This window comes from Pseudorca crassidens, chromosome 7 (genome assembly GCF_039906515.1).
Source record: "Pseudorca crassidens isolate mPseCra1 chromosome 7, mPseCra1.hap1, whole genome shotgun sequence".
In the NCBI taxonomy this organism is placed as follows: Eukaryota; Metazoa; Chordata; class Mammalia; order Artiodactyla; family Delphinidae; genus Pseudorca; species Pseudorca crassidens.
In genome coordinates this window covers 110282886-110309977 of record NC_090302.1, presented here as the reverse complement: position 1 = coordinate 110309977, position 27092 = coordinate 110282886, and the positions used below count along the sequence as shown (strand labels likewise).

Sequence of the window (27092 nt, the reverse complement as noted above, 5' to 3'; positions counted from 1 at the left end):
GCCTCTTACTGTTGTGGCCTCTCCCGTTGCGGAGCACAGGCTCCGGACGCGCAGGCTCTGCGGCCATGGCTCACGGGCCCAGCCGCTCCGCGGCATGTGGGATCTTCCCGGACCGGTACACGAACCCATGTCCCCTGCATCGGCAGGCGGACTCTCAACCACTGCGCCACCAGGGAAGCTCTCAAGTGTTCATCTTGAACATCAAGTCAGTGAAGCTCCCTGTCCCCCCGCCTGGGTTCTCCACGAGTGGTTTGGGTGTGCAGACCCGGCCTGTCGGCCCCTCTCCACCCCCTCTCCACCGAGCATCCCCATCCCTCCGGCCTGCAGTACAGCGCAGAGCCGCTGATTGAGGAAAACAGCAGCAGCAGACCAAGCCCACGGCACAGCCCAGAGTCCACCCAAACAACCCCTAACCCAACACCACCCCTCCCCAGCCGGAACCGGGCCCCTGTCCTCTTCTCCCGCAGCCTCGTGGTCTTCTAGAAGGATCATGGGCCTTCGTTCAGCCTAACCTAGATCCCGGCCAGTTTAACCTGTGCGTCCTTGTGAAATCGTTATATCTTTCGAGGCCATAGTCCCTCCTCCTTTAAAGAGGGACAATAACACCCACCTCACGGACAGGGTTATTGTGAGAATCAATATCGTCCGTGATGTCCCAGCGTCTTGCACAGGTAGGAGGTGCAGAGCAAATATACTTTGTCTTCTTCCTTCTCACAACCTTCCCCGCGGATCGCTTTATACCAACCCCAAACTAGAAATCTCCCGCCATCCAAGGCAGCTGCCAAACATCAAATACTACGTCTCACTCACTCAAATATACCCTGCACGTGTGGACACGTATCAGATGGGTTTTAAAGCAGGCCCTGCAGCTCAAGGGTCACTGCGGGGTGTGGAATATCCGTGGAAGCTGACGGCCTACTCCATCCTCTGTCCCTTTCTATAAGCACCACGGGGATGTGACCAGGGCGGTGGACGGTGCCAGCCTGTTTCCCCCAAGAAGCAATTCAGACTGCAGCCTGGGAACAAAAGAGAAGGCTTCAAGGCCAGTCAGTAAGGCTGGCATCTAGGGAGGGAAAGGATATTTTTTTAAAAAGAAAAAGGAGAATGCCATAAGGAAAATCCGTATCTGTTGGGTTAAAGTTCACTCTGCCATCTCTATTCAGCCCAACCAAGAGACACACCTATCCAGCTGGCTGATACGAAGGTTGCATACCTGAACGCCTGGATCAGGTGGAACATCTCCATCCCCTGCAATGTGCTAGAATGAAATATGCTCTGGGCTGCAGATTTTGTTTGACGGCTGCACGTAAATATAAACAAAACCAGCTACACTGCATACATTTAAAAATTTTTGGTTCAGTTCCTCCCCGACCCCGCCCCACCCCAAGCTAAACTGCAAAAAGCTATGACGTGTAATTCCAGAAACAGTCGCCAGAGGGCAGCACTAGACAAGCAGACAACTATCTAAGAGGAACGAAAGATAGGTCACTGCGGCTCGTGAAAGAGATTTCCAGCCTCTAGACACTTCTGAAAACGGGGCAATGCAACAAGGTTGAAAGGAGGTTAAGTCAATCATATCTGAAATACGTATCACCGTATACTGATGTGGAGGTTCAATCATCACAAGCTGCTTCGTCTTCCGGTAGTTAACTGTTCGCTCTTTTTGATATATTACTCAATGACTTCTAAAAATTAGGACTCATTCTTCTACATTTAGATTAAAATTCCCAGAGGAGAAAAGAATATCAGGACAGGAAAGTGATAGGCACTCTTTTTGATTCAAAAGCATTCAAAGAACACGAAAGGGGCACTTATTAGAACTGGAATGATTTTTTTTTTTTAATGGCAAAAATAAAACACAAATGAATAAACAAAATAGTTCTGTGGGGAGTTAAAGAGTCTCTGGAAGCTCCTGGTAAGAAAACGGTTTTTGTCACAGAAGAGGGGGATGATTGGGGCTTCCCTGCAGGAAGGGAGCGTGCAGTTCATTTTCCAGCCCTCTGTCGAGGCATCACCGCAGCTCCGAGAGCTGGCTCTCAGTTTCCTATGGGGACCAAGAAAGAAAAGAAGAAAAAGGCCTTCATAGGACTGTGAGGTCTGGAAAGAACACTCCCCATGTGTCGTTAGGAGTCTGATGGAAAGGCGGGGGTGGGGAGTCTTCGGTGCCAGGGGGCAGCCCTGACCTGTGCTGGGAGGAAGCCTGCAGGGGAGTCTCCGTCCTGCTGAGGATGCTGTCCTACCCAGAGCTGGACAGAGATGTGCAGAGATGGAGACGGATCAGTGCACCTGGTACAGGACAGCTGATGGATACGCAGTGTCAGCCTCAGGACCGAGGATGCCAAACCACAAGGAGAAACATGCAGTAGCTGAGACCTCTACCAACCACACGCCAATGCGATAAAATCTAACTAATTACAGAGAGAAAAATAGTTTCCATCTTCTCAGGTCAGGTAGCAACATTGAGATAATAAATTTACGTGCAGCAGCGAGACTTGTGAGCTTGTTCGTATAACACAATACAGACTCAGGCAATGTTACACACACCAAGAAGTACGACTTACGTAGCAGTCCGAATCCGTTTTAAAGTGTCCCTTCAAAGAGGAAAGTGGAGAAATGAACATCAATTTACTCCAAGGCTGAGGAATTTGAGGCTGAAAAAAAATCAGGAGGTATTGTGCAGGGAACCTGAATAAAATCTGAATACTTCTTGTCAGCGAGGAGCGGCCCAAGGGTTTGCAAACCATCAAATACGTGCATGACGTCTGTCAGTTTCTGCTTTGACACGATTGCACGGGGGCACGTGGGCCTAAGGAATGAGACCCTCGGTGCCTGATTGGTTCCTCACTACCATTAGGATAAGCTGTGTGGCAGGAGACAGCATTTCAAAGACACGAGAGTGAAAAATCTTAGCTAATGGCAGGTGCAGAAGAATAAAGCCGTTTATATAATCCGAAGACGCGTTTCCCGGGAGGCAGGAAAGTAAGCACCAGGTGATAATAATAATACTAATGCCTCCAACACTGAAGCCTACAAGCGGATGATCAGTCTGCACAGCTGAGAATGATTACTGCACCCTAATAACAAGCCTGGAAACAAGAACTAGAAATCACCCGAGGGTGCCCTGAGATGTAACTGTGACAGCAGATGAATAAATCAGCTGAGAGATGAATGTGCCCGTTTGCTTTCACGCAGGTATTCTTTTGGACTTGACTGATCTATTTAATAAAAAGTAAAGAAAGGAAACAGAAAGAAAGTAAAAAGTAAGAGAAGTCTGTCTACAGAGGCGTACACAAGCCTGGACTCCTGAAGTGTGCCGGTGGCCAGTCCTTGCCCTTCTGCAGGCCAGTTGTCCCCAGCTGGGTGATGATGACAGAGCCTTTCAGCTCTGGCTTCTACATGTATAAAAACCAAAAAGAGGAAAAGAGACAGAGCAGAAAATCGATAAACCCTCAAGGCCACCGGTTCCTGTGCGGGTTGCACAGCTTATAGTACCAAGGGGTTGTGATATTTAAATAACATAAAGATTTAAGCAATGACAGGTGTACAGGCCAGGAAATTTTTATTCTAATAATAGGTAACTGAGCCTAGAATCGTTGAAATTGAAAGCTCAAAAAAAATAATTATTGTTGTAATTAGACACAAACAACACAAATTCATTAGAGAACCTGAAAAGACTAATTTTTAGTTCCTCTTGACAGTTGTTATCTCAATGCCATTTCTGTTAATATAATGAGTGCCAGTTTTTACTTATTCAATAGAAATTTCATTGGACATTAATTAAATGTCATGAATTGTTCTGGGTGCTGGAAACACAAAGATGAAGAAGATGTGGTTCCTGCCATTACGGGTCTCACGGTCTAGTGAGGGATACAGAAACATAATCGGATAATTATGAGAAATAAGGTGGGGGATGGGAAGGAGGGGTTCAAAGAGAAGGCTTCTTAGCGAGTGGACACCTGAACTTAACCTTAAAGGACTGCTGAGCAGTAACTAGGTTGGCCAGTGAATGTGGGCCTTCCAACCAGAGGGGCTCCTGTGAAAAAAGTCACCGAAGGGGAAACACACACCACCTGATTAGTGCAAGGAACTACAGTTTTTTAAAACTGAGGTATAATTCACATACAGTTTTATATTAGTTTCAGTAATACAACATATTGACTCGATATTTGTATCTATTGTGAAATGATCGCCCCAGTAAGTCTAGTTAACATTCGTCACCAAACATACAGAATTTTTTTCCTGTGATGAGAACTTCTAAGATCTACTCTCTTAGCAACTTATAAATCTTTTATTGTTGATAGAACATAAACTAAAGGGAAAGGGATGCAGCTGGAAAACATGGCAAAGTCCAGATCGTGGAAAGTTCTTTATGTGTTAAAGAGTCTGAACTTCATTCTCTAAAGGTTATGTGAAAATATGGTAAGATTTCAGGTTAAGAGGTAACATGGTCATACGGGTATTTTAAACTCTAATTCGAAAAGATACATGCACCCCAATGTTCACTGCAGAAGTATTTACAATAGCCAAGACATGGAAGCAACCTAAGTGTCCATCGACAGAGGAATGGATAAACAAGATGTGGTACATATATACAATGGAACACTACTCAGCCATAAAAAAAGAATGAAATAATGCCATTTGCAGCAACATGGATGGACCTGGAGATTATCATACTAAGTGAAGTAAGCCAGAGAAAGACAAATATCATATGATATCACTTATATGTGGAATCTAAAAAAAATGATACAAATGAACTTAGGTACAAACAGAGAGAGACCCACAGACATAGAAAATAAACTTATGGTACCAAAGGGGAAAGGCAGGGGAGGGATAAATTAGGAGTTTGGAATTAACATATACACACTACTATATATAAAATAGCTAACCAACAGGGAACTATACTCAATATTTTATAATAACCTATAAGGGAAAAGAATCTGAAAAAGAATAGATATATATGTATAAATGAATCACCATGCTTTACACCTGAAACTAACACAAAGTTGTAAATCAGCTATACTTCAATTTAACAGAAAACGATATGAAGGAACCAGAAGAGGAAGGTGGGAAAGAAAGCAATTAGAAGGTCATTTCAAGAGTCCAGACAAGAAACATTGAGAGCAAAGGTGGTGGAGACAGAGGGGAAGGGACCACTTCCTGTAATACTTAGAAGACAAAAGTGGTGAGACTTGGTGATGGAGTAGATGAAGATGATGAGGGAGACCAAGGACATAAAGACAAAGGACGCCCAGGTTGAGAAGCTAAAGATGTGACCAACTAAAACAAAACACAGGAGCAGAAACAGGTTTAGAAGGGAAGGAAGTCAATGGAACTCAGGATGTGGTGACTTTGAGATGTCCACAGGGCATGTAGGAGGGAAATCCTACACAGGGTTGGACATAACACAGATGATGAGTTATCCACGTGCCAGTGAGAGTTAAACTGAGCATGTGTGAGACCAGCCAGGGAAGGTGCAAGGACGGGATCTGAGGAACCCCGAGCTGGACCTACATTGAAGGGATAGATAGAAACGGGATATGGGCAGGACAGAGTTCTAGGATAACACAGGAGCACAGTATCTCAAAAACCAAGGGAGCGGTAGGTCCCGATTTGAAGGGAGTGATCAAAACCAGAAATAGCTGAACAGACACTTTTCCTTGAGAAATGACTCCCCTGCATAGGGTTTGAATGAATCTAAAAATGCCTCAGGGGCTTCCCTGGTGGCGCAGTGGTTGAGAGTCCGCCTGCCGATTCAGGGGACACGGGTTCGTGCCCCGGTCCGGGAAGATCCCACATGCCGCGGAGCGGCTGGGCCCGTGAGCCATGGCCGCTGGGCCTGCGCTTCCGGAGCCTGTGCTCCGCAGCGGGAGAGGCCACAACAGTGAGAGGCCCGTGTACCGCAAAAAAAAATAAAATAAAAAAATAAAAATAAAAAAGGTAAAAATGCCTCAGTCCACAATCATATTAAAACGACAACAATGAATCTAGGGAAAGAGACCACACAATTCCTCTTCATGAATCTATTTCAAATGCCTTACCTAAAACACCTTCCTCTATTTAAAACATCCTATTTTGTCGTGTCTCCCAGGGAAACAGAATGCAATCTCTTGCCACAACTCAGACAGTAGGCTTCATGTGTTTGATTTAGATGAGTTCTTTCCGATTTTCTTCAGACCACTTAACCCAGCTTTTTCAAGTTTTCTGCAGTTTCCCCACCATTTAACTGTTTTTGTTAGCCATCCGTGGAATTTTGCCAGATTCTCTGCATTTTCTTACCCAGGTAGGGCCCCCAAATTGCGGTAATCTGCAGCTTGACAGAGCCGAGTGTATTGTCTGCTTATAGCTCAGCACTGTGCTTGTTTTTACATCCACAGAGTCTCCTGACATTGAGATGTTAGAACTGGAAGAAATCCTAGGGCTGATCTAGTCCATTTTCCCACTTACTTAAGGATTTCTCGTACTGAACCCCTCAAATGGTCATCCAGCTCAAACTCCAAAAAATACCCTTTCCTTACACATGTGTAGTTTTTTCAATTTAATACATTGTAAAATCAATTTAGTGCATCCATAAGTCACATTTTTTTAATAATAGAATGGGGACTTCCCTGGTGGCGCAGTGGTTGAGAGTCCGCCTGCCAATGCAGGGGACATGGGTTCAAGCCCTGATCCGGGAAGATCCCACATGCTGCGGAGTAACTAAGCCCGTGCGCCACAACTACTGAGCCTGCGCTCTAGAGCCCGCGAGCCACAACTCCTGAGCCCACGTGCCACAACTACTGAAGCCCGCGCACCTACAGCCCGTGCTCCACAACAAGAGAAGCCACTGCAATGAGAAGCCTGCACGCCACAGGGAAGAGTAGCCCCCCCGCTCGCTGCAACTAGAGAAAGCCGGCACACAGCAACGAAGATCCAACGCAGCCAAAAATAAACATATTAACTAAATTAAAAATAAATTTAATAGAATGGATGGATGGAATAGAATAGACTAAGACAGGAAAAGTTTGGATGGAATATCAGAGTCTATTAAATGCACTGAGGACAAATATTTCATGAAATTTCCATTTCCATTTTCAAAAGGGATCTATGTGTGTTTGCAAACTGTATCTCTTACTGGGAGTCACAGTCCAGAACTTTCTACACTGCCCGGCAGGATTACTCTTACCAACTCCAGGAAACCAATTTGCCTATTCTTTACTTCATCAAGCTTAGCTTTCACTTAAATCAAAATGTTCAAGTTGCTGGCATCCATCCAGTTCAACCCTACTCCTGGTCTTTACTCAGTTAATCTCCTCATTTAGGCTAACTGTGTAACATTTAACCACTAATTTTTTTTACCTAAATGAAGAAGGTAAAGGACATCATTAAAAAGTTTCTCCCCTCTTTCTGTCCCTCTGTCTCCCTCTGTCTGTCTGTCTGTCTGTCTGTCTCTCTCCCTCTGTCTATCTAACCGGAAACACTTCATTTGCTTTTTTGGCCAGGCTGGGCCAAAAGTGCTTCTGGTGTTGCTACAGGGCGTTAGCATCCATGCCTTTTTCAGTGCCCCTCTTATGCTGAGACATAGTTCTTTTCTTGTAAATCACGAAGCAGGAGTTCTTCGCAGCTAAAAGACATATCTCCCCCTGCTTCCTAATCTCTCCAAATTCAACTCACCGTAGCTTTTCTGCTATTGTTGCTTTGCTAGCTCTTCACCTTTGGCTGGAGAGAAGATATTCGGCCTGGTGAGCCCCTGCACACCCGAAAATTCTGCTTCGACGCCATCTCCCATAGCAGCCCGGTCACTCTGTATGACTGTCACGGCATGAAAGGGAACCAGCTCTGGGGACATCGAAAGGTAAGGGCCAGCTCGCTGCGGGCAGCGAGCTCTCCAACTGCCCTGCTTAAGGTTTTCTGACGCAAAGGTTTTTGGTTTTAACGCATTGTTTTGATTTAAATTGTTACCTGGCCATTTGGTTCATGCATTTGGAGACCACAGCGACGAAGAGGGGAAAGACAAGGGTGTGTAGGAAGGGGCATTGTTTTGGCTTTGCTGGCCGCGTGCACACCCAGCACAGTCAGTTTCGACTTCACATGGCTTTGAGCCAGGACACGAGCCCTACACGGGAAGGGCCTGGTCTCAACCCAGATGGCTCCCAAACGCAGAAGCCATATGCCCTGCAAACAAATGTGCACATGTAGAGTTTTTCGCGACACCGATTCACACACACACAGATTAACACATCTCTTTACTTATTATGCGTCTCAGGCTCATTCGCTTGGGAGCACTTTGGGTTAAGACAATTACATGTACACAAATACTAATATATTCATGTAGATCTAATTGTTGCAACCTTTATATAGAAAGACCCATTTTTAATCTGGCCAAAATCCTGCCCAAGTATAACAAAGGAAAACTTATTTGGGGAATTTAAAAGTTTAAAGAATTAGAAGGGTAACATTTATTGCTAGAAAAAATAGTTCAAAACTAAATATAAAATCATATTTTATTGAGTTGAGCATTTAAGTAAAGAATAAAGAGCAATTAAATATTTTAAAATATTTTCATGAAGTTATCTTTTGATAGCTTTTTAGAATACAATTTTTTTCTCAGCTTCTTTGGTTTCTAAGGCAGGACTCGGCTGTCAATTAGCAAGAACTCATAAGTTCCCTTCTGCCCCTCAAGTTTGTAGAATTGCTATGGGCCTCCCCAGCCAGGTGGAAGATGCCCTCTGTTTGCGTTTTCACACTCTGGAATGATTCAGCCTCACCCCAGACTGTAAGGGAAATGTCCCACCCACCACTTGAATCAGGAGTGTTGGCCAGCCTTGGCTGTGGTAGTCAGTATCCCCTGAAATCACAGAGAGCTGAAGGGGAAGGTCTGCCGAGAATCAATATGGGGACCACTGATTTTGATACCTGTTCCCTCACTTAGTAAGCTTTCTGGCATCTACCTCTTAGAGGTGGGCACCAAAAATTATACTCAAAGGCAAACTCATTTGTACAAGTTTATTCCGCACACTGCCGCCCACCCCTGCCAACGTCTGGTAGGTTGTGGGAAAAGTACAAAACACCAGTTGTTATATCCTCTTAAAAAACAATTTAAAATCAAAAGAGCTAATAAGAAGATGGCATCCGATATGGTAAGGGGTGATGGGGGGAAATCAGACAAGAGGAAAACCTCCCTGTTTTCCTTGTGAGATATATCAGAAATGATTAATCTTGTCAAACCCTTTTGCTATTCAGTATAGTACAGTCCATGCGTGGTGCAATAAAGAAGTGTTTTGTTTTGATGGTTATATGCTGACCGTTAGGAAGTTACTTTCAGGGCACATGGATAAAATACCTGATCTGCCATTTGCCTCGTGTACTGTTGGTCCCCACGGAGCAGACCGTTTCTCATCACTGCTTACAGGGACCTGCCAGGCATGACTGTGCTGGGCTCTTTCCTCAGACCTGGCCTCACGTGACTCTGGTTACACTCACCGGTTAGTTATACAGCAAGCACGATGTATACGTCATCGGGAACATGGCCAAGGCCTAGAATGGAAAGTTTCTGAAACAGCTCATCTGAGGTGATGATTCAGGCCTGTTCAAATGTACCTGCTTGAGAAAGTCCCTTGTCTATTCCAAGGGCTCTTCCTGAGGCACAGAGCAAGAAGTCCCTCTGGCGGGTGCTGCCTTGTCTGTTTGGAGGCATTGCTTGGCCCTGGGGGCTTTGGACAGCTTAGCAATCTTTGGAGTCGGCTTTGGGGTCGCCCTTTGTAGCAGCACACTGACGAATCCACGTGAGACTCTGCTGACTGCCTAAAGGACCCCCGTGGGGCATCTCTGAGGCTCCGTCCTCCTCGTGCTCCAGCTGGTGAGGGTGCTCAGAGCTAGTGCCTTCCACACCTCACAACCAACCAGCTGGGCCTGTCACGTACGATCCACAGGGGAAGAAACAGATTTGGGGCCAAGCCAGCATTCAAGCGCAGGCGCCTCTGGCCTTGAAGTCTCTCCTCCTTCCTGCGCCCTTAAGCCATCCGATCAATATTCCCCGGGGGGAGTCCTGATGCCTGTTGGATTCTGCATCACCAAGACCAGACAAGCGCTTCTCCCAGGCGCACAGAGATTTCCTGGGTTGAGTAGTGGCTACCGGCGACCTGCCTGAGTGGGGAAGGACGCTGTCGGCCCCGTTTTCTGACCTCTCAGCACCCATCAGCTCTCAGACCTTGTTGGCCTTTTTTTTTTTTCAGGAAGATTTTCCCCTTTCCCCCCAGCTTTACTGAGATAATTGACACACAACACTGTGTAAGTTTAAGGTATACAACGTAACGATTTGATACACCTGTGAACTGAGAAGTGATGACCACAACAGGTATAGTTAACAAATGCATCACTGTACAGGGTTCTGGGTGTGTGTGTGTGTGTGTGTGTGTGTGTGTGTGTGTGTGTGTGTGTGTGTGTGTGTGTGTGTGTGTGTGTGTGTAGAACTGTTAAGATCTACTCTCTAGCAGCTTTCAAGTATACGATACAGAGTTATTCACTGTAGTCCCCATGCTGTGTATTACAGCCCCAGAAACTTACCCAGCTTAGAAGTGGACCACCCTCCACGACCCTCCGCCCCCTTGCTCCCAGTTATTTTTCTATGTGGCTCTTTGCCACCACGAGAAAAGGAAGGAATCCCTATCCTAGGGTCGTGTAACTAGGCTCCTGCCCAGCCATCTCCCCTCGTAGCAGGTACCCAGGGTGAGAAATCCCATTTCCGGTTTCTTTCGCCACCAGGGGGACCCCGGCTACAAGAACAATGACTCGCAGAAGAGACCTCAGTAAAAATATTCAAATCACCAGCCGACACTCAAAACGACATCCGAAACAAGAAACTGTCCCGCTGCCTCCTTAACCCCCTACATCTAGTTGGTCTCTAAGACGTGTGAACCCTTCCCTCTCCTTGCCGTCCCTGTGGCCGCAGCCCCGACTGCAGCCCTTCCCAGTCTCAGTCCCGGATTACCGCAAAGGCTCTCTTAAAGGGCCACCCTGCCTCCGCCCTCCCCCTACCCCCCAGCCCACCTTCCATCCTGAGGTCAGAGGGATGCCCACAGGAGCTGGTCATTGCATCCCTCTGGTTTATACGTTACTTGGTTTCCCACCGAGAAGATGAAGTACCTTCTCCCAAATTCTCATCCTGCCTCTTCACAATCTGGTCAACGTCACAGTGGCTTGTCTGGCCCAAGACATTCTAATTCATCCTGGAACTGTAATGTGATCTCGAGTGAGTTATTTCACATGTGTGATTTTCAACTTCCACGTCAATAAAACAGAGACAGTAATTCAGTGAGGTAAACTGTGGAAAACTTCCAGCAAGGTTTCTGACCATATGATTGAATTTCCATCCATGTGGGTGACAAGTACACTTTTTACACTGGGAATAGTGGTGAGCTGTATCCTGCTGCATAGCAATCTATGCTAAGAAATAGGAACTACTGTTATCCCCCCAGATCAAGAGCTATCTCCCATGTCCTTTTCTAGTAAGGAAACATTTTTATGGGAGTATAACATATATCTTCATTGGGGTTTCCCCAGATGTAGACCCTGAAGTGAGGATTGGAGTGTGAGTGGTTTATTTGGGAGATGCCCACCCCCCTCCAAAATCATGGCAGAGAGTAAGGAAGTGAAACAGGGAAGGGAACCAATACAGGGCCTCTGATAAAGCAAGTACCAGCGTGGGCAAGGGGAGACCAAGCCCACTGACACCTCTGCAATGGCCTACAACACATACCGACGGGAAGGAGGTTGGGATATTTCAACACCACCACAGGCAGTCTAGGCTTACGGCTGCTCCTGGTGGGTGTTTATTCCTGACACCTCTGGGCGGCTGCTCTTACAGACGGAGCTGTTCTAGAGCCCAGAGAACAGAGGCCCTAGAGCGAGATACAGGGGCCAGCTTAAGGAGGTCAGGTCAGCAGGCACTGAAATCCTGGGGCCTGAAGAACTGTGGGCAGACGCTGCCTGAGAACCCAGACCTTCCCATCTTCACCAACACCTGGCACGTTGGTTTCTTTTTCTTTTCCTTTTTCCGTTCTGTGGTTGTAGAGTGAGATCACATGTCTGTTAGCCTTTTTGGAGATCTTCTTTGAGAAGGACCTGTTCAAGTCTGTTGACCGTGTTTTAACGTGGGTTGTCTGACTTTGTTTTTTCTTTTCTTTTCTTTTCTTTTCTTTTTTTTTTTAACAGATTTTGAAGAGTGTTTGGTATATCTAGGTATAGTGCTTCGTTGGTTTTTTGTAAATATCTTACTCCAGTCAGTTTCTGGCCTTTTCTCTCTCCTTGATGAAGAGCTGTTCTTTCCGATTAGTGTTTTCTGTGTCCTGTTTAGGAAATCTTTGCCCACACCAAAGTCAAGAAGGTAGTATTCTAAGTCATCTTTGGAAGCTTTGTTGTTTAATCTTCTGCATTGTGGTATATATTCCCTGGAATAGTTTTTGTTTACATTGTTTACAATGTAAAATGGGGCAGTTTGTTTCATATTTATATTCGATTGATCAATCATCATTTACTTAAAAAAAATCATTTTTCCCACTGCAGGGAAGTGGCACCCTTGACATAAGTCGAGGGGCCTTATATGCATGGTCTATTTATGAATCCTCAAGTTTTTAACCCTCTGACTAATAAGTCTTAGCCATACAGAGAGTAAACTGATAGGCAAACTTAACCTAATAAGAACCAAAACCCCATAACATCAGTCTTAGTGGTGAAATGTTTCAACTTCCCTCTGGAGACTGGGAATAAAATATAATGTCTGCTACCGTCACTTCTATTCAACATGGCACAGGGGGGCCTTCCCAGGCCATCAGGCAAGATAAAGAAATTAAAGGTCTAAGAAACAGAAAGGAAGAAATAAAACAGTCTACTCACAGACGACATAGTTGTGTCCATAAAAAAATCCAAAGGTTATACATCTAAACTATTAAAGTTAGTAAGTACATTCAGCACAGTCCTGGATAGAAAGTAAATATAAGACAATCGAGTGTCTGTATGCCAGCAACAAAATACTGGAAAATGAAATTCTAAACGTATTCCATTTGATCACCATAAAAGTATCAAATAATTAGGAATAACTGTCACAACAGATGCACAAGGCCTTTATACAGAAAACTATGAAACATCACTAAGAGGAACTTCTAAAACTACAAAGGAAAGCTAGCATGTTCAAGGATAAGAAGACAATATTGTGAAGATACCCGTTCTCAAGCAGGTGTTTACATTTCATGCAAAACCAATCAAATCCCAGCAGGTTTATTTGTGGAAATTGATGAGCTGATTCTGAAATGTACATGGAAATGAAAGGGCCAAGAAGAGCCAAGAAAAAGTTGAAGAAGAAAAAGAACAAACATCAAACACTATAAAAGTGCCAGGTACCCAGACATCGCAAAAATGCAATTATTAGTGTAGTGTGCTGTTGGCATAAGGATGGATTGATGCTCTAGAAAGAGAAGCCTGGGTATTGGTAGTTTTTAAAAGCTCCTAAAAGGTTCTGATGGGCACCCAGATAGAGAATCACTTTTCCAGTTCCAGTTTTTACCTACTTTCCTTACCCTACTCTTCCCTCCTACTGTAGTTGGAATTGCCCCTCTGCTTGTATTCCTATAGCATTTTGTTCCCTCCTTTGTACTTAGAACATTGTATTATGCATGGTTAGTCTCCCCTTATAGATGTTAATTATCTGAGGGCAGGAACTTTTTCTTGTATTTCTGTATGGCCTGCCTAATATCTACCACGTAGACATTCGTAAATAAGTATTCATTAAATGGGCTCAATTACTGATGAGATCCCCTCCAGGAACCCCAAGCTGCGCTGGATAAAACTTAGCACATCTTTTGGTCTCAGAACCACGTTCACAGCCTCCCCAAAGTCCAAAAGTGAAAGGCTTACATCACTTTTCTGAGTTGCTCTCTGGGGTGTCCTTATAGTTTAACTTCCACAAGAAAGGGCTTAAAAATAACATCAGACAGGAAAATACAGATAAAAAGACACCTGTCAGGCTAAACTGATAACAGTGAAACAGTCACAGTACTTTAAAAAGTGAATGGGTGGAATTCTTGACATGTGCCCACATCAGACTATTTATGGTACCTTATGTTACGTGCCAGGGCTTTAGCTTCTCAGCTCATAAAATCCTGCTGGTCCACAAAGATGCCAGATGGATGGCCACAAGGTTGTTATTTTTAAATCATTCCGGTTTGGTATTGATTTAGGACCTAAAATGAGGAAACAGAGTTTAATTAAAAGGCGTGAAATTCGACTCTGGTTCTGATAAATGAAGTCCCACTACAAAATCCTGGACTTGTGGTCATGCTTAGACAGTCACACTATCCCTGATCAGCCCCTTCGTTTCTGGACAGTCCCAAGTATTATAAAGCTCTAAGACTTTTGGTACCGCACAGATTAAGTTTCATCCATTTTGGTCAAGACAGAGTCCAGATCCTTGAACAATGCTGTTCTGATCTTTACTCCTTACTTCCAGTTACATGGCCCAACTTCCTGCCACTGCTCTTCAGATAACTTCATTGGGACCTACCTCAGCCTCCTGGACACAGATTCTTAACACACTCCAGATGGTCCTAGAGGGTGGCGTGATGCCCAAAAGGGAACACAGTATTCTAGGTGTGTTTAACCAAAGAACAGAATGAGTTTCTAGCACCCCTTTGTTATGAGCAGTATATGCCTGTTGAATTAGCTCGAGTTGATTGATTTTCTGCCTTAACTTCACATACTTGGCCTCTTAATGAGCTTTTAGTATTAAAAAACCACTCTTGCTTTGCTACACAGATACGTCTCTGTAGTCTTCTACCTGTACAGTTCACCTTTTTTTTTTTTTTTTTTGCGGTACGCGGGCCTCTCACTGTTGTGGCCTCTCCCGTTGCGGAGCACAGGCTCCGGACGCGCAGGCTCAGCGGCCATGGCTCACGGGCCCAGCCGCTCCGCGGCATGTGGGATCTTCCCGGACCGGGGCACGAACCTGTGTCCCCTGCGTTGGCAGGCGGACTCTCAACCACTGTGCCACCAGGGAAGCCCCAGTTCACCTTTTATACTTGGGTAGCCATCCATTGGTTTCTATCAAATTCTCCCTCACAAGATTTACCCCAGCCTGGATTTCGACTCCTTGATCCAGCTTATTACCAGGTGAACTAGTTTTACTCCAGCCGTGAGTTAGGGCAAAATAGCGCGCACTCAGGCCCTCATCCAAGCTGTTGATCCCAATGAACAAGGCCCAGAACCGAGCCCTCCATCCTATGACAGAGGAGGCATTGGCCCATCGGGTGCAGTTACTCAACCAGATACAAATTCACCTAATGGTGAATTATCTTCTAGCCCATATTTCTCCAGCTTACCCATAGGAAAACAAAGGGGGATTTTTAAACATCTTGCTGAAAACCAGATGCACAATGTCTACATCATACCCTATACTCTGAAAATAATAGGAGACACAATAGGAGACATGAGCATTGTACCCTGAGAAGTTCCGATCTTCGGTGCAACTTGACAATTCAAAGATGAGGGAGGTTAACTCCCAGGACGGGAGTACATACACCCCTGCAAAGAAGCTACATTTTCAGCAGTGTTGCCTTCCCATTCTGTTTCTGTGTGTCTAATTCAGCTGAAGTCATTTCGTTGTCACGTCCTTTTAACTTTTGCCATATCTGGGTACCTTAGCCATATCCCTGCCGGTTACCATTTTACCTAACAGGCTGCACTGCCACCCTCTGGTCACTAGTAAAAAGATTTCATCACAATCTATCTCAGGCTCTAACATATGGACAGAGACTTCCTGAACTGAAGGCCTGTCAAGATGGAGATTGTCAAACTTTAAAGGATCAGGCTAATTGAAACTATACACATTTGAAATTAGTATTTGCTAAGGAGGACAGTTCTTCCCTGCTGAGCACGTGTGGGTCTAGAGCAGGACTGCTAGTTGGCTCGGCTAAGAAGGGGGTGAGGGCCTTCCCTGGCGGTCCAGTGGTTAAGACTCCATGCTTCCAATGCAAGGGGTGAGGGTTCGATCCCTGGTCAGGGAACTGAGATCTCACATGCTGTGCAGCATGGCCAAAAAATTTTAAAAAGAAGAAGAGGAAGAAGACGGGGGTGAGACAGGCTGAGGCTGAGAGCACAGGGGCTGGACCCTGAGGGATCTGGGATTTGAGTTCTGGCTCCACGGTGGTCCTAGCTCTGGGACCTTGGGAAACCTCCTTACTCTGTGCTTCTGCTTCCTCGTTTATCAAATGGCGATAATAACAGTATCTACCTTAGAAGATTATCGTGATGATGAAATAAAAGCTAAATGCACCTAGGACACGGCACTTAATAAGAGTTCAATGAGTGTCAGCTATTACTCTCTTAGGTGCCCGAAAAACTTCTCCTGATTTGACTTTAGCTCTCCTAGTAAGTTTACATAGAGGAAACGATAGGCTGTCTAGTCGTCTTCCTATACTATTTTAGCTATTTAACTGTCGCTGAATATTAGAATGTAAATTCCACAAGAGCAGGGATTTTTCTCTGCTTTCTTTCATGCAGTATCCTCAGTACCTAAAACACTGCTTGGCACGTAGTAGGTGCTGAATTAGCAGTTGTTAAATAAACAGACGAACCTGGCTTCCTGTTTGTCCACATTCCCTCTCTCTTCAGGTTGCTTACGTGGATGAAGTAGATAAAATGAGAAAATCTGGGTAGAACATTTAACACTACGAGGCACATAAATACATACTCGATAAATAGCAGCTATTATTATGTTGACGTGACTGATGGCAGGTTTACTGAGGGGAGATGAACAGCTATGGACAGATGGAAACAAGATATGGAACAGATGGGTTTTCTCTAGTCTTGGAGTTTTCAGTCTAGTGGGGAAGCAGACAGATTTTTAAATTGAATACATTAAGTGTACAGGATAATATGGGAACGGGACACTGGGCTCTACCCAGGTCAGAGAGGTATGCAAGGCTGCTCTGACACAGTAGCTTTTAAACGGAGACCTAAAAGATGAGTAGGATTTAGGCAAGTGAAGAAAAGGATCTGAACAAGAATGGATATATGTATTGGGTTGGCCAAAAAGTTCATTCAGTTTTAAGTAAAAATAAAAGACACATTTTTCATTTCCCCCAAGAACTTTATTGAACAACGTATTCATTAACCAAATGAACTTTCTTTTATGTAACGTTGGCAGGAGTTTGGTTTATTTTTATTTATTTATTTATTTATTTACTTACTTATTTATTTTGCCTGTGCCGTGTCTTCATTGCAGCATGTGGGATCTTTAGTTGAGGCATGCGGACTCCTTAGTTGCGGCATGCAGGATCTAGTTCCCCAACCAGGGATCGAACCCGGGCCCCCTGCATTGGGAGCTCGAGGTCTTACCCACGGGACCACCAGGGAAGTCCCCCAAATGAACTTTTTGGCCAAACCCATATACGTATAACTGAATCACTTTGCTGTACACCTGAAACTAACACAACAGCGTAATCAATTATACCCCAATATAAAATATAAATTAAGTTTAAAAAAAATCCCAGATACAGGGATCGGCTTGTGCAAATGCCCTCGGGTAGGGAAGAGCTTGGTTTTCTTGGAAGAACGGAGAAGCCGGTTGAAGCGTCTGCGTGTGAGGGGAAATGATGAATTCTAAGGCCAGGGGCAGGGCTGCCTATACAAGACCTCGGGACCATGCTAAGAATTTAGCAAAGAGGCTGGGAAGTCTTTGAATGGTGTGAAGAGCAGAGATTTAACAAATCACAACCGATTCTGTAATGATCCTGGCCGCTCTGAGAATTGAGGGTATACTCACGCCCATCACTTGCCTGTAGCCCAGAAAACCAGCAATGGAGCAGCAGGCAGGGCTGCGGGGCTGCCAGCACTGTCTCAGCGCACACACCGAGGACTGTGTTGGTAGGGGCATCAGAAGCATTATTTCTGATTGGCCAAATTATCCACTGATGCAGGAAGACCAATTTTCTCCTCCTGTGAGGAACTGTACCTTTCCAAAGAAAAAATTGAAAAGGATAGGCAATCACACTGCTTTGTCCCTTTTATGCCTGTCAAGGTGTTACTCTCCTTCTCCCAGATGCCAACGGCAAAAATAGGCAGGAAAAAACCACCTGATGTGGCTTTCTTCCAGAGCTCAAAGGGCCACTCACAAATCCACCTGGTTCTTCTCCACGACCCTAGGAGGTGGGAAGGCGGCTATTTTTGTCCCTTATCTCATCCCTCCCTCGTCTTCCCACTCCATTCGTCTTGCAGATGGAAAACTGAAATCACTAGCAAACAAAGGGGCCATCAGAGATTCTTGTCAGAGATAAAACTAGGATTAAAACCTAGTCCCATAATTCCGAGCCTTCCTTCTCTCGTATCCATACTAGAAACTAAAGGACATGAAGGCGATGTCTCTCACAAATGCATTTGCTGTCAATGTGAGTTACACAGAAATGAACAGTCAGCAGGAGGGAGTAACTCGCCTCTCCCCACTTTACAGAGAAGCTATCTTGAGGTCCAGTCTATACCCAACTGCTTCCGGGGCATCTAAACCTGGCTGTCCCCTAAACACCTACGACTCGTTATACCTGAAACAGAGATCATCCTTCCCGCCCCCAATCCTACTCCTCTCTGCATTTCTCACCTCAACACTGCTTTTCCTCTAGTTCTTCACTTCCTCCACCTTAATCCCCACGTCCCATCAGTCAGAATGCCCTGTGCATTCACCTCCTGAAAAAGCTTTCCAACCATGTCTCATGTCACCCCCAACTCTTCCCTATTGCTGTCAAATCTGGACCCCTGCAGTAGCCTCCAGCTGTGTCCTGAGTCCCCCACTCCCACCCCATTCTCCTCTCTGCCACTAGCATGAGGCAACCAAGATCCTTAACTCCACTGTTCTAAATCCTCCAACCACCATCCCGCACGCTTGCCTGAAAAGTCAAGCCTTAGCGTCACACCGCAGTCTCTTCATGATGTGGAATTCATGTCACCCTCTGGAATCTTCCCCCTTGCTCCTTGGGCTTGGGCCACGCCAAGTGACCTGCTGGTCCCCAGCACGTGATGGACGGAGCCCTCCATCACCTCTGACGCATCTCCTACCACTCTCCCTCACCCTGGCCTCCTCATGTTTCTGTAATCCACACACTGCATCCCTGCTTAGGGCCTCCGCACTGGCCATTGCCCCATCTTGCACCTCTTCCTCCAGATACTCACATGGCCAATTCCCTTACCTTCTTCATCACCTACTCAAATGTCACCTTCCCAGTGAGGTTTACCCTTGCCTCCCTATTTAAGTTTGCACACCAGCCCTTCCCTTGGCACTCCAGTTTCTCCGGACTGCTTTGATTTGCTCCGTGTCACCTTTGAACAGGCCATGGAAACGATTACACTCATGGTTTATGGTCTGTGCCCTACTGCTCTACCCCCAACCCCACCTCTAGAATGTAAGCCCCAGGAGGGCAGGAATTTTTATATTATTAAGGTTATTGATACATCCCAACCACCTAAAACAGTGCCTGACAGATAGTAAGCACCCCGTAGACTCTTGCTGAATAAATTGAATGCATAAATATACCTGTTAGTTCACATCTCTCTGTTCACACATCCTTCTTTATTCATCCTATTCCCCCACAGCTACAATCTCATTGACACTTTCTGCTTCAAACATGTCTTGTTTACCTATTGGTCTCCCCCACTTCTTGGGCCAGGGGAGGCATCTTAGGTTATCTTTCTATGCCTACTTCCTAACACACACCGGAAAATAAAAAGCGCTTAATAAATATTTGTTGAACTCATGTTGTATTTCAGGCAACACATACAAACTCGGACCATAACTATACAGAAGAGCTCATTCCTGAACTAATTACTTTGGTTCCATAAATCTTTTGCTTAAACCAGGAGGTACTGATGTATCCATTCGGATAACTGGTCGAGGCAGGTGCCAATTTTTGCAAATTCTATTTCGCCAGTATTTCAGAAAATGCAATTTGGTCTTGAATAGCTGGTCTCAGACCAGATGGTTAGTACGTTCTGATTTTTAGAATTGGGGATGCTCCTTGACTGAAAATAAATTAAGAGGAGAACAGGCGTGGAATAACTATTACTTTGTTAGTTACTGCACGTAGGACATTGTGCCAGCGATTTTACATATATTAACTCATTTTATCCACAGCAAACTCGTGAAGCAGATATTATTATCTATATTTCACAAGTGAGGAAGCTGAGGTTCCGAGAATTAAGTAATCAACCAGGGTCATGTAACAGATGAATGGTGTGACAGGAATGTGACCAAATTTCCTATGGAATAAAGCCCTGGCCCCCTGCACCCTGCCACCGTGTGGGTGTTTATTCTCAGGGTCATCTTCTTGTACGTTATGAACTCACCCACCTATTTTATTGTCTCTGCATCTTTTTTTTTTTTTTTGCGGTACGCGGGCCTCTCGCTGTTGTGGCCCCTCCCATTGCGGAGCACAGGCTCCGGACACGCAGGCTCAGCGGCCATGGCTCACGGGACCAGCCGCTCCGCGGCATGTGGGATCTTCCCGGACCGGGACACGAACCCGCGTCCCCTGCATCGGCAGGCGGACTCTCAACCACTGCGCTACCAGGGAAGTCCTCTGCATCTTTGACGTCTGATTCTTTTACTACCCTGAACACAGTGGGTAATGTTTTCTACAACATACCTGTTCTTTTAAAATTTGGACCCTACGGAAGTACAGAATCTAATAAAATTTCGTGCTGGCCTGGGAATACCCTGGAGTGTCACACCAGCTTGCTTTGAGGAGGTGTCCCTCTCCAGGACCTACTTGAAAAGTCCCACCCAGCCTTCACCCTGGGGACCGATTGGAATTTAGCCTGACCTGTTTGGTTATGAAGGGCAGTGCCGTAATGCTGAATCTGAAGGTTTTCATTTCCTGCTCAAGGATGTCTAACTTTCTTAGGCAAAAACAAAACAGAAAAAAACAAGGGAGGAAGCGGTCAGGGAAGGCGGGAGGATGCAGGAGATACGGTTTGCGGCATTACTTTGTGAACACCCGGGGCACAGGCTCTGCCCTGCCTCCGGACTGAACAGAGAAGAGTCCAGGTAAAAGTGCCCTTTCAGGAGGGTTGTTAGGGAACAGCAGGCTTGCCAGAGGGCTCAGAACTCTATCCCAGAGGAGAAAACTCTATTTGGTTCTGTGCCAGCATATCTTGTCATGACGAGGAGACTAAAGGAGAAAAGGGCTGTCGTAGTGTGTAGATGTCCATCCCAGTCTCCAATTCATCCCTCCCCTCCCTTACCCCTGGGTAACCATAAGTTTGTTTTCTACATCTGTAACTCTATTTCTGTTTTGTAAATAAGTTCATTTGTACCCTTTTTTTAGACTCCACATATAAGCGATATCATATGATGTCTTTCTCTGTCTGACTTACTTAGTATGACAATCTCTAGGTCCATCCATGTTGCTGCAAATGGCATTATTTTGTCCTTTTTTTTTTTTGCGGTATGCGGGCCTCTCACTATTGTGGCCTCTCCCGTTGCTGAGCACAGGCTCCAGACGCGCAGGCTCAGTGGCCATGGCTCACGGGCCCAGCCGCTCCGCAGCATGTGGGATCCTCCCAGACCGGGGCATGAACCCACGTCCGCTGCATCAGCAGGCGGACTCTCAACCACTGCGCCACCAGGGAAGCCCTATTTTGTCTTTTTTATGGCTGAGTAATATTCCACTGTATACACACTACTATATATAAAATAGATAACTAATAAGAACCTACTTGTATTGCACAGAGAACTCTACTCAACACTCTATAATGGCCCATATGGGAAAAGAATCTAAAAAAGAGTGGACACATGTATAACTGAATCACTTTGCTGTACACCTGAAACTAACACAACATTGTAAATCAACTAGACTCCAAGAAAAATTTTTTCAAAAGGGCTGGTGTAGGACAAGAGGCCACATTTACCAACGACGATGCGCCAGCCAGGAGAAGCATCAGTAATGACGTTTAGCGATCCAGAAGCCGAGCTGAGGAGAAATATAATGATGGCAATGTACGTAGCTCCCAAGGTCAGAGTGGAAAACGCATGTTTTGGGGACACTAAAGATGCTTCCAGAAGGTTCCCCTTCAGGACCTGTTGGACACGCCAAAGACACGGAAGCTCAGTCCACAACCAGAGAACAATCATGTTAGTCCCCAGCATATGGTTGATAGTGTCTATTGGATGCCCTGTCATTCGTCACCAGTGAACTTCGGGAAAAAATGTTCATTCAATTTTATGGCTGGGAGAGGCTTCAGAGATGGATGTTATCCACCCCCTCGTTTTACTGATGAAGCTTCTTAGACGCAGGTAGATGTGGGGAATTCTACTTTTCAGCGTTTGTGAGAACATGACGTATAGTTACAGAAACATACTCCGGAGGGTTCAGGGTCGTGCTGAACCTGTTCATCCCACCCGACTGTCCCCACGAGCGTACCTGGATCTGCCAGAGCGTGTATTCCAGCTGGAGATTTGGAAAAGTATGATCACCTTATGGCTTGGAAAATAACATTCGGAAAAATTAAATGTTCAGAAGATCTGGTTTGGCTTTTGCATCTGCGCTGAGGCGCACACACTGAGAAGGGAAGAGAATTAAAACACGTTCTACTCCTTTTTTCCTCATTTTTCAGTTTTTACGGAAATACGTGTTTGGGGAGAGAAACTGCGAGTCTATGGGGGGGTCCCCGCTTGAGCTACTGACAAAAGTGACAATAGGAAGAAATCTAGAGAGTTAAGAAGGAAAAGAAGTACATGGATGTGGAGCAGAGTGAATTTCAGAATCTAGCAGGTCACATAGAATTATCACGAATGTAACAGCTTAAGGATGCTCTTTGAATAGCTGATGGAAATATATTAGGCCTGTGTAGCTAAATTGGTAGAAAGTGGGGCAGGAGACGGAGTGGGAGGGATGCTGGGGAGGAGGGGGGCGGGAGGGCCAAGGAGCTGCTGCCTAGGGAGGCGCGGGGGCGTCTGTGGGATGGGATCTGTGACCTCAGCATTACCATCAGCCCCAGGAGGGAAGGGGCGGGTGAACTCAGCGCACAGCCTCCTTCTCCAGAATCTGCTGCCTCGCCCGTGAAAGGAGAGCTCCTGCCAGCTGCCCTGGGGTCCAACGGCAGCCAGTGAAGCGGGGGATGAGGAAAACGGGCAGGAGAAGTCAGCAGCCCTCTCGTGTGTACGGAAAGTGAAATCCACAATAAACTTGGGAGACTTGGAAGAGAGCAGAGGAGAGGAGGGAGCCTAGGTATTAGATGTAGCTCTGTGTTTACACTGAAAGTGGAAACATGCAAACGAGGCTTGGGGCCGCCTTCATTCTTCCTTATTCTTCCTTCCTTCACAGGCACCCAACTATGCAAACATCCGGGTCCGAAAGCATGTTAAATATTGGTTAGCAACCAGTGTAACCCAGAGATGCTGACATGGGATGCCTAAAAGCTGAGTCTAACGTTCCTCAGTTAAAGAAAATAAGCAGATCCTCTAAATGTTTCCCAAGCTAAGTAATAAAACACAACTTGTTCCTAAAATCTCAGCAGTGACCTGGGGATGTTTTTACATGCTATTGGCCCTTTTCTTTTTAATGCATAGACACTATAAGAGACAAAAGCATTTATTGCTACTTGAGGAAAGATCCCTTTCTTGTAGCACTGGCTTCCTTCTCCCTGCTTGCACAATACAAAGCCATGTGTATTAACAGAGGCTATTCACATAATGGGCTTGCTCACCACTGAAACTCTGCCCTGCTAGCACCTTCATTCACAGAGCCGTTCTCTTTATCACACACTGAGCTAACACTGCCTCCCTCCGCTTTACAAAAGGCAGGGAGAGTTGCATCCCAGGAAGAGCAGCGATGCCAATAAAGGAGTCGGGAAGAGGCAGAAGCTCAGGTTTGAGCCTGTGCTTGGAGATTCCGCCTGCGCACTGTGGACCCCCAGTCCCGAGTTCATCCTGGTTCCCGGTCCTCTGGTATTTGCCTTTCCCAGTACAAGGGTAGGGAAGATGATGACTCTTCTGGTCCTCTGGGTGTGTGTGCGAGGCTGCGGTGGTGTCTACTGCGGACTAAATTACCATTTCCGTATGCATCCCTCTCCCCAGACAGCTAGATTAGTAGCTAGTTGACAAGCAACCTCATGTACTTTTCATCTTCAAAACCCGAGCGTGTAACAAAATGCTTACCACAGAGCAGGCAATGAATGGATTATATTTTTTAAAAGTCCATGAATGAATGAATTCTTTGTTTCTGGCTGAATCTGCTTGGAGGGCCCACGTTGCGCCCACGGTTCCTAGGAAACCACATTCCGTGTGGCAACCCCACCTCCTGTTGTTTGATTTGAGAGGTGGTCTATTTTTTTTTCACACTCTGGGTAGATACTGAAGTATCAGCAGGGTTATTTTACTTTCTCTTTATAGTTTGGGTTCCAAGCATTCACCATGCATGATATCAGTCTTTTCTTTTCTTTCCGATCCCTGCAGGACAGAACATTATTCCATCCTGTGAGTAACAGCTGCATGGATTGCAACCCAGCAGAGAAGAAGATTTTCATGGCCAGATGTGACCCTCTCTCCGAGACTCAGCAGTGGATTTTTGAACATATTAATATGACTGTTTTAGAAAAATTTAACTACCATGCCAGCTCCTAGAAAGAAAAAAAGGAAGGAACAGTGATTACCTACAGGTTATAAAAACTAAATTTTAGCCAGTCTCTGGGTCAAAGGAGTCAGGAATAACATTTCCTAGATCCAGGAAGTCTGGTTTAAAGATATGTAGATGCCACGTCAAAGTAGGTTGTCCCGAAGAACTTCCTGCACCTGAGGAACTTGGCTAAGAACCTCACCAGCTGCTTCTGAGAACTTGAGCAGTCCCCTTGCTGGCCAAGGGCAAAGATGATTTAGGTACTTTTGCAAACAACCGCTGAGTTAATGAATCCTAGCATTTCTCAGGTCAAATCCTGCAGTAGTGAGTAGCTATGAATGGATCCTCTTAAGCGGGTGGGTGGGGTGCAGGTGAAGGGCATGACCGCTCCGACGACCTGTCGCAGGTTTAGAACGGGCCATTCTGCGACTCGAATGGTGAAACGTGCTGCAGATGATTCTAGAGTGCTCATACCATTCTGTGTTCTTGTTTTATTTTGCAATGAGGGTGTGCTATCTAAGACTTCAATTACATCATGAAATGGACTTGGAGTGTCTCCATGCCTTCATTGACGTCTGCCATTCTCCTTTCACAGCGGAGGTAACTTAACTGGTCCTAAAAGTTCGCGCTCCATAAATTAGCCGAAGTTCTCATTCAGTGCCCTTGTATGAATCCAGCCGAAAAACAAACACGAAAAACCATGCTACCAAGTTACTCCAAAGAAAAAGGTTTCACAGAAGCAGCAAAACCATGTAAGGTTTAAGGAGAGGAATTTCCCTAGGAAATCTATTTTTACTTTTCTATTATTTTTAGACTTTTAAAAGTCTGATGTTTGTCCAGTCACAGTTTTATTAAGGAAGGACATGGAGTGAGGTTGATGTAATTTGTTTAGGAGATTCTTAAATCCAAATAAATCTACACTCCAAGTGATGTGAAAATGGCTTAGTACATTTCAGTTATACTTGATCAGTGCCGGGGACATAGAACTGGTTGGGTTTTGCTCTCGGCTGGGGTTTTTTGTTTATTTGTTTTATATCGTAGGTATTAAGGATGCTTTAGTTTTCCTTGGAAGCACATTGAAGGAATTTCCATTAATAAAGTGCTTCTGACCCCATTTTCTATTAACGGGACAAGATTTCAGGGATGATTAAAAAACTAAATGGAACATTTAATCCTTAAAAGAACTTTTTTTTTTTTTACTTTTCAATAACAATGGGGGTGGGGGAGGCATATACAGGGATGAGTATACAGGAATATACAGGAATGGATATATAGAGGAAAGAATGATGTTTGTTTTATATATATATTTCTCAAGTCTTTTTCAGGTAGAACAAAGTTTTTATTTTGCTTTTGTTGTTTTCTTTCAACTCGCTTTTCATATTAATAAAAAATATATATATTGTCTTGGATATAAAAACATTGAATTTTAGAACTGGGAAGACACTTAGAATCCAATCCCTTTGTTTTTACAGATGAATAGCGAAAGCCCAGAGGAGAGTGGTCCTAATTCCTGGCAGGGCGGATGGGTCTTCCAACGCCTGGTGCCCAGTGCTTTTCTTCCTGTGTTGCCTCTTCTGTTATCCAAGAAGGTTCTGGTTTCTACTCTGATTTAACTAGAAATGTTCAGTCCCTAGATGAGAATAACATGCCTGCCTGGGGCTGCCCACAAGAGAAGCATTCACGTTCAGAAGCTTTAACATGTGAAACCTCTTCGCGTAAATGTTCATGATTTTGTTCTCTCCTTCAAATCTAATCAAAATGTCCAGTTAAACTGCCCTGCTAATGGGTGGGGAAGAGTTATTTCGTTATCTTTACTGATTTTTCAAGCATACTTTTGAAAAGCTATTCTACTTAAACTGACAGTCGCAGAGATTTTTGTGTGTGTGTAGGTCAAGCGGTCTTGAGGTTTCCACGATGCGTAGTGGAGAAAATCAATAGTGAGGAATTAACCTGTGTGCTGAACAATTCCAGAGAGTGGGTGAAGATTTATCTCAAGCGTTCAGACAGCAATCTGGTTGTAGAATGAGATGAGCCTATAAAACCCCACATTATGTCACTAAACAGTTGACTGCTGTTTACAGTTCCACCGAAGAGCCAGCCCCAGGTTTTGCACCCCAGAAAGCCCAGATTTGCAGTATGCGAGGGTGCTCTCATCCTGGGAAAACGCATCCTTTTGGTGTGACAACCAGGATCTGATCTCAGAGGGCCCTGTCTCTTACTTTGGCTAGAAGGATATAATTTAAAAAATTAAAATTATTTTCCAGAGAAGCCTGAGACATGAAAGCCAAAATGAAAACCTCAAACTGCCAAGTAATTGTTAGATGTGTGCAAAGTGGGAACAGAATCAAACAAAGCCTCATAATCTACTCCCAGGCAGGAGGGCCTGGCACTGCAATAAACATGTCCAAGGAGGTTTCCCAGTACCACCAAACGGCGGGACTCCGCTTACTTGAAATACCGCTATGG

At 45.1% G+C, this 27092-nt stretch overlaps 1 protein-coding gene and 1 long non-coding RNA gene across 3 annotated transcripts in view; one reads left to right on the top strand and one right to left on the bottom strand.

Annotated features, from left to right (window-relative positions):
* Positions 1–18040, bottom strand: part of LOC137228224 (uncharacterized) — a 101854-nt gene extending 83814 nt beyond the window's left edge. For both annotated transcript variants that reach the window (XR_010945210.1, XR_010945211.1), the window contains exons 1-2: positions 17792–18040; positions 14089–14213 (exon numbers count right to left, since the gene is read on the bottom strand). This is a non-coding gene — a long non-coding RNA (uncharacterized lncRNA). The remainder of the gene's footprint in view (positions 1–14088; positions 14214–17791) is intronic.
* Positions 1–25864, top strand: part of GALNTL6 (polypeptide N-acetylgalactosaminyltransferase like 6) — a 1150933-nt gene extending 1125069 nt beyond the window's left edge. The window contains exons 11-12 of the mRNA XM_067745365.1: positions 7682–7831; positions 24467–25864. Coding sequence (XP_067601466.1) covers positions 7682–7831; positions 24467–24634 — 318 coding nt within the window. The 3' untranslated portion in view covers positions 24635–25864. The remainder of the gene's footprint in view (positions 1–7681; positions 7832–24466) is intronic.
* Positions 25865–27092: the final 1228 nt, after the last annotated feature.